The sequence below is a fragment of the Thunnus thynnus genome, chromosome 4 (assembly GCF_963924715.1).
Source record: "Thunnus thynnus chromosome 4, fThuThy2.1, whole genome shotgun sequence".
NCBI classification, from domain to species: domain Eukaryota; kingdom Metazoa; phylum Chordata; class Actinopteri; order Scombriformes; family Scombridae; genus Thunnus; species Thunnus thynnus.
The window spans coordinates 15,408,859-15,417,223 of record NC_089520.1 but is presented as its reverse complement, the minus strand read 5'-3'; the positions used below and the strand labels follow the sequence as shown (position 1 = coordinate 15,417,223).

The following is an 8,365-nucleotide window of genomic DNA, read 5'->3' as shown; positions in this document are numbered from 1 at the left end:
TATGTGCCTATGTGCACCTATTTCTTTAGGTTAAACATTTGTTTGTTCTGGATAATGATGCTTAAAATAAGAAAAATACCCAACTTACCAAATTATCTTGTACGTAGTCTTGAAAAATTCTGTCTACACTTACAAAATTCTCCCTAAAATGAAATGAAAGATCATTTATCAGACATTAAAGTGTCACCATTAAGTCTGAAATTGATCCTTCGCCGATGAATAAATCAGTAACTTTATTGCAAACCTTGTGTTATATTTGATTGTGTTATGGTTATATTGCAAAATATTTTAAAAAATGAATTAGCGGTCAGTGTGTCATTCTTTTGTTCATTGTTTATGTAATTCTTTTGTTTCTGTTGTGTCTCTGTTGATCTCAGCCTTACAACACATCGTTGTTGTCTAAGATCATAATATCAAAGTTCTGTTTCATATTGGGGCATGATTAAGTGGGTAATGAGTGTTTTCAGTGTGGACCAGCGGACAACAGGGACTAGTGGATCAGAGTCCATTTGCAGGGATTTATCTGTTTAATAACTGGGAGAGTTGTGTTGCACTACCCTGAGGGCCACATAATAACGCACTCTCGCACTCAGTCATCACTAATGCCCTGATCCTGCTAAATGGAGCTGGTTAAGTCTCATATTAGGGCTGGCACTTCCTCCATCCTGTCCCTTGTTCCCCTTTGTACAGTTGCATCTTTCTCCACCTCTCCTGGGGTTTCACAGCCATTGACTGCAAGGTGTATATAAGACCCGGCTAGGATGTCACCACCACTGAAGTTAGCCAGGACACAGCATAAAGAGGACACTTAACCCTGACCAGGACGAATCCTTCTTCTATTCTCCCGGAGCCTTTGCAGTCAACAGGTGTAATCGGACAGCCGACATCTTCTTCTTCCTCCTCCTTTGTCATCAACATTCATCTGACCTCCTCTCCAGCCTGAGACCATGGACACAGCTGCAATGGTGACTCTTCTGGCTCTGGTTATGGCTCTGGCTGGCGTCAGTCAGGCTCTTCACATCCAAGGCGGTCTGGACAAAAATGACATCCTGCCAGGCAGCTCAGAGGAGAACATGGCCGACCGCCTGCTGGGGCTGGTGAGACAACAAACCACTCACAAACTTGAAATGAATTTTTAATTGAAATACTCTTGCTGGAGATGTGGCATACACATATAGCATTAAAATAATAGAATTTATGTTTGTTTTCTTCCATATAACTAATGTTACATAGAATGCATGCAACATATCCTAGGCACATGGTTCTGTGTTATTATACTGTCTGTATCTAGGCAGGATTTGAATACGGACTGTCTGTCACATTGGACTGAATGAAACATTCTGTGCACAACCAGTCACGCGACCATTTTCAGAGAAGTCTGTCACTCCATGTGACACAGTATGTAAATGGGATTTTAGCCTTTTATCAAGCGAGACAAACTTACTGACACAACCCGTTTAGATTTCAGATAGTGTTCCTCTCCATGTAACAGCGTGTAATGCACTGTAATATATTCCGGGGTCAACAGACAAGTCAGAACAAGACAGAGAGTCTGACAAAGGATGAGGATTCAGATCACATATATCAACATCAAATATAACGTTCCTCCATTGCGGTGTGCAGAGACAGAAAGATCTGGGTTTTATTTTGCATAAAGATAAGGTTGGATGGGAATCTAGGTGAGCATGAGGGACATTTCTTTGCCTTTGTACACTGATATCTACATTTCAAGGTCCCTTGCCACAGCGGGGCAGACTGGCTGGAGTTAACACCCACAGGGTTTGTGTTGCAACCCGAAATTGAATGCAATAAAGACTCTTGATGTTCCCAAGATGTATTTGTGGAGAATACAGAAACAAGCTTTTTGACACCGGGTTTTGCATTTGTTTGGGTATGTGTGTGTGTGTGTGTGTGTGTGTGTGTGTACACTGGTGTGTCCAGGAGAGTGAAAACACAGATAACAGCATTGATGACCGTCTGCTCGCCTCAGTGCTGAGAGCTCTGCTGTTCGGATCTCCGAGAGAAACCAGAAACTCTGTCCTCCATCAGCCACAGAGGTCAGTGCAATTACAGAGCATGTTTTTATCACTCACATGCATAAAAACACAGCAAAATCTGTCATTTTAAAACTATATGATTTCAACCTACTGTATACTGTAGCAGTACTGCATTGAAAACATATATTCCACTGCAGTAAAATGTGACAATAAATGGGGGGCTTAAACAACCACAACAACATACATGACTCTAAATGTGTTCTGGCACCTGACAGAATCAGTGTGTTGCAAGAGCCAGGCAAATAAAATGAAAATCCATTTTCCCATTTGCAACTCCGTATTTGAATTTTAAAATGACCCAAAGTACCATATGTTCCATTTTTAAACATGATGTACTTGATATCCATTAGTGAAAGTGGCTCAAGAGCCAACCGCCCCTCTTATGGCAAAGATTAGATCATGTTTTTGATCTGAAATTAGACTAAAACTGTTGCCTGCAGTTTTATTTTACCTTTAACCTACCTTCTACATGACAGTAACTCCTGCTTAGATCAGTTTAAGACAAATACAACAAAATAGACTAGAATGTTTATTTTGTATTTTCAGCTCGTGGCTTATATCTGTCTATGTTTATCTTTCATAAAAAGCAGTTTTTTTGTTGATGCCCTCACTTAGGTCCATGACATAAAATGTATAACAAATCCTTTCATTTGAACCATATGTTATTTTGAATTACAACAGTTCCTGTTTCTCCTCTTTCGCAGGTTTGGCCGCGGCTCCAGAGGGGAGGTAGTTTCAGAGGATCAGATACATTCCCGCGATTGGGAGGCTGCCCCCGGTCAGATCTGGAGTATGGCTGTGCCCCAGAGATTTGGCAAAAAATAGTCTGGCAAGCAGATCCACACATCACTGTCCTGGCACAAGGCCGAGCAGCACGGAGAATGTGGAGAGACTAAATTTGAATGAATAAATGAGAATTATATTAAAACTCTCCCGTTCTTTTCAGTATTTTTCCGGCCCATTAGGCCTTACTTGCCAACCGATGTTTCATTAAAGATGACACAAGCTTCATTCTACTTTTTTTTCTGATTTCCAACACCGCAAAGCATGTTGACTGGTCCCTATTAAGGTTTCCTGAGCAGACCTTATGTGTCCTAACTGTAATGTTATTTAAGACCAAATGCTGTAAATTGATTGCTACAAATATTTTGTTATTTTTCTGTTTTCTGGTCAATAATAAAAGAGCTTTGAACTTGGAAAAGCTAAATTCATGTGTGTGTTTATTATGGTTAATGTAAAATGATCAAAATTACAGTCATTTAGGGTGTTACCAGTACATACAATAATGTATATTAAAAATACAGATGTTGAAATAATATAGAGCTACAGCAATTAGTCGATTAATCTATTAGTCAGTTGGCAGCTATAATCGAATCATAGTTTCTGTCATTTTCTAAGCAAAAATGACAATTGTTCTGTAGTTCCAGCTATTCCTTTGTGAGGATTTGGTCAGACAAAACAAGACATTTGAAGATGTCATCTTGGACTCTGGAAAAACGTGATATATATTTTTCACCAAACAATTAACCAAACAATTAATTGATTAATCAAGAAAATGACCAGCAGATTAATTGATAATAATTGTTAGTTGTAGCCCTAAAATCGTATGCAATCTCTTCTTAGTTTATGTCTGGGCTTTGATATCCGCAGGGGCCATGTTTGAATTAAATTACATTTTTTAATAATTACAAAATCCAGACTAAAGCCATAACTAACTCTTATTTTCTTTGTCAATTAATCTGTTGGTTATTTTTTCAGTCGATCAATTAATCAATTCGTTTATGAAATAATGAAAAATGACCATCACAAGTTCTCAAGAGCCAAGGTGACGTCTTCAAATGTGTTGACATATTCAATTTGATTTTTTTTTTTTTCAAAGTAGAAAAGTTGCAAATCCTTATATTTGACAAGCTGTAATATTTGGAATTTGTATTGTTGGCTATCAATATAGTCTGTCGATTTATTTACTGACAAATCAAGTTGTTTCAGCACTAATTCAAATAATAATATCAGTTTACAATTATTACTGACATCATGAAATTTATTGTGATGTTGTTGGTCTCAGAGTTATTGCTTGTCAGCGACAGTATCTATTATCTGTTTTGTCTAGGGTTTTGATAGGGACATCTTAGCTTTTTGGACAATTTTAGCTTGTTGGACAACTTTTATGGCATCACAACAGCTGCTGAGATTGTTTGTAATATAATTTTCACCAGCTGATAAGTTTGTGGCATTGTGCTTTATTTGTATTTGTATTATCATCAAAACTCTTTTTGCAAACAATTTCTACAGCAACCAGCATCCAGTCACTAACATCTGCTGGACCACACACAAGCACATAATTACCTCAGTCGTTTTTCCACTAGATTAAATTTGTCTTAACTGTCTCGCTCAGACATCGGAGGAATGTAAACTCAGATAAGGACACACACAAAAAGATGTTTACTGTGATACATTATGAAAGATAATATGTTTAGTTGTGAAAAAACATCACAGAGCAATTAGTTACTTGGATTGGGTTTCATGGGATGTGGATGGAAACTGTTTTATCCATCATCTGTTTAATGTAAAGTGATGCACAGCTCTCTTCCACAGACCAGTAATGGCTGTTTGGTTCTGTGTGTGGTAGATTTATAGGCCACCTGGGGAAGCAGCGTGCAATAAGCTTCAGCACCAATTAAAACACAGCAACATGCAATTACTCTAAGCTGTCATGGTTTCTGCAGCCAATTATTGGGAAGGAAAGGACGTCAGTCCCTCTTAGGAAGAGTCTTTTATTAGCCTGACCTCCCATTCCTCTTTATGAGCCCAGAAGAAACAGTGAAGAATAATTAGTGCTGATTGGAGACTATCAACAGATGGCCTCTCGATTTTCACTTTGGTCACAGCTAACCTACGTCTCTTTTTGGATTGTTTTTCTGACCATTTATGGTTGCATTCAGGTGCATTGTTGCAACATGTGTGGAACAGGGACAGTATATTTTTTCTAGTTCTCTCTCTTACATCATCAATGTACCTAACGCTGTAGTATATTTCAGCAAACCACCATCTCACTATTGTATTTTATCTTTATGTGAAGGATAAGGTGCCATATAAATAAAGTTTATAATAATAATAATAATAATAATAATAATAATAATAATAATAATAATAATAATAATAATAATAATAATAATAATAATAATATCATTATTATTATTCAAAGTTCATGGGAATAGTACTATAAAGTACTTTTAAATAAACTAGCTTGAACATTGTATCACCTCAAGACCTGTTGCTCACCTTGTTTTCTGAATGGTCATATAAAGCCTAGCTTGATATGACGATTCAGAAAACACAAAACTGTGATACAATACACACTCATACTCAAAACAAAAAGGCACACTGCTCTACCTAACCTGCCTACCTCACCCGTGTCACTGAAGACGATGAAAACTCCAGTAATCATTTTTAGATGGAGAGAGAAAGAAGCTGTCAGCTAAAAATGCCAAAGAGCAATCCACCACCTGGATGTCTGAGTGTGCAATATTGAAGGTGCACAGTAAAAACAAACCATATAAAGTACAACAAGGGCATGGCTATGATATATGAGAAATAAACATAAGGTAACAAAGTTGTTGAGACCAAACGATTGATCTGGGTGTGGGTGCTGCTGTCTGCACAGCTGTGGCCTCTGATCAGCAAAGAAAGACTCAACTCATTTGAATTTCATGAGTCTGCAGGGGGCTCAGGCAAAAAGTATGTGTGCAGCAATTATAACAGACAGAGAGAGAGAAAGAGAGACAGAGACAGCTGATACAGAGAGAGGGAGAGAGGTAGATATCGAGATAGCTTTGTGTCCAACCTTTGTATAATGTACTGCAAATTCACAACAAAAAAGTATGAGTGCAGTTATGTCTCTGATAATAATCTTTTGCTTATCTATCTATGGCTTGCTGACCTTTCCCCGACCCCTCACTCCCACTTTCCCTCATGGTCATCATCTTGGAGGGCAGCCATCTATAACAGAGGAGGGGGAGGTCTCAGTCGTTACTGACCGTGGCCATGATACAGCACAATTTGTCACACACAACAGGCTTTAATGGCTACAGGGTGAGAGAAGGATCTTATTTAAAAAAGATAGGGCAATGTGACTTTCAAGGTTTGTTTGCAGAGCTGTGCTCTCCTGCATGACAACAAAGAGCTGTGGTTGAATGATTTTATAATAACACAAGAGATTTAATTGTAAATTATATACAGTGTAATGTTTACTGTAAATCACAGGCATGTGAACACGTCTGTGATTTTACTTGTTTGAACTAATTTACTCAGATTAAGTGTATTTTACATTACAGCTAACCATTTTGTAAATATGGTAGATTGTATAAGGACGTTACATTGCTGAGTTAATAAATGTCATTTATGTATGGAGTAAATAGCAGTGGGCTTAATATTGATCCTTAAGGGACACCATCATATACTGTACCTGATGAAGGTCACATAGACTGGAACATCATAAATTATTAAATATTCCAGCAGTAAGCAAAACAGTGTGCAGGAGTTTTTCTAATTTTTATTCAAGTTGTGCTCTCCTCTGACAGACCTGTCACGTATTCAGGTTTGCAGAGAGTTTTTTTTCCAAATTTCAAGACATCCACTGTTTTCCATTCATACCCACAGAGTAAAGGCAGCTATTAGCAAAGTCAAAGATGACACAGCACTAGGTGGATTTCCATCCCCCCCCTTTTAATGTGGAAATACTGGTAATTTGAAAAAAGTTGAAATATCTTAAAAAATGTTTTTATGCTTGGATGAGGTGGAAAAGTTGATGCAATAGGCAATGGTGCAATAAAAACATTACCTTGCGAAGCAGCTGGATTTATGAGATCATGACATCATGAGATCATTGCAAGAATCCATCTTGTTAGGCTTCAAATTGTACTAATTTGTCTGAACCACCGGTGGTTCAGACCAATTAGCATCCTATGAGGATTCTTGGGTGATCTTGTGATCTCGCGAATCCAGCTGCTTCGCAAGGTAAGGCAGTGATAGACGGTGATAAAGAGATGGTTCATCCAATCACCTGCCAAGTATTGGCATATTTCTAAATAGTGCCTGGTCCTTTCTAAACAGTTTCCAAGGACGACTTCTCAGATGGTTCTGTGTAACAAACCATCTGGTGCAAATAAATTCAAATAAATGAAGATGTAAGAGTGTGACAGATTAGGTTCTTTTCCTTTCTTCCGGCCCACTAAACTGTCACCGGGCACGTGACTGTTCCTTGGATGGACGTTTCTGCCTCTTTCTGGAGCCTGATTTCTGTGACTGCTGGCATTTGCACAGTTTGGCGTTACTGGTGTGTTTGCTGTGTTTCTTCATGATCTGGCCTCCCAGTAAATGTAAGGTGTGTATTTCTACCGTTTTCCTGTGCTGCACGTTCATAGCGTGTGTTATTGACATTATATCTGCTTCTGTTCCTTTATTTCACAGCGTGGTCTGCTCATCTCCTGGCTGCAGACCCAGAGTGATATTGCCTCACTTTGAAGCGAGGCAATATCACTCTGGGTCATGTGTGTTAAGGGAGGCTGGCTTACTTTTATTTCGCTAACTTTAGGCCCCTTTTTTCTGGCCTCCAGCTAAACGTAACTTTTTCTTTTTGGTCTCTGATCTGCTGTGATGGTGATTGAGCTGCAGCTTTGCAGCTCTCCCCCTCCCGCTGCTGGGAAGTTGTACCTCTGCTCTCTTTGGTATGCATACCTGAGTTTGCATTACTTTTAATTCAGGTGTAGTTCTCAGTTGGTAATTCTGGTGTCTTGTGCACTTTGCAGGTATATTTGAGGCCAGACTGTGCACTATGGTGGGTGGCCCTTTCTAAACCCCGGCCACCACTGCCTGAGCAACTGTTGTTTTGTCTTTACATCACTACATCAGCTGTCTCTATAGATCTACATTTCTACAACAGCTGTTTTTGTTTTGTCTCTGCCGGTCTGTTCCTACATTTCTGTGTCAGCTGTTCTGTCTCAGCTGTATATGGACTGATTTTACTTCTATTGTTCTTTTTTTTTGTTTTGTTTTGTTTTTTTGCATTGCAACTGGTTTGGCCCCATGGCTCTGTTTGCATGCAGTTCAGTTGGGAATGAACTGCAGTGGCCCATGTAAGACACTAAGTAATGTGTGTTTTTTTCTTCTTTTTTTTCCTTTTAAGTTTATTTGAAATTAAAGGACCAATTCACACGGTCCTATTTATTGTTTAGTTACATGTTTAGGTACCTTTTCAGTTCATTGGTAGTTTAGTTGAGAGTTGTCCTTTTTTTTGGTAATTCCTGTGT

At 38.6% G+C, this 8,365-nt stretch overlaps 1 protein-coding gene across 1 annotated transcript; it reads left to right on the top strand.

Annotated features, from left to right (window-relative positions):
- Positions 1-541: 541 nt before the first annotated feature.
- On the top strand, positions 542-3,264 carry npffl (neuropeptide FF-amide peptide precursor like). The gene is made up of 3 exons (XM_067588582.1): positions 542-1,097; positions 1,942-2,057; positions 2,762-3,264. The coding sequence occupies exons 1-3, from the start codon at positions 948-950 to the stop codon at positions 2,880-2,882; spliced, it is 387 nt and encodes a 128-aa protein (XP_067444683.1). The 5' UTR covers positions 542-947; the 3' UTR covers positions 2,883-3,264.
- The last annotated feature ends 5,101 nt before the right edge of the window (positions 3,265-8,365 follow it).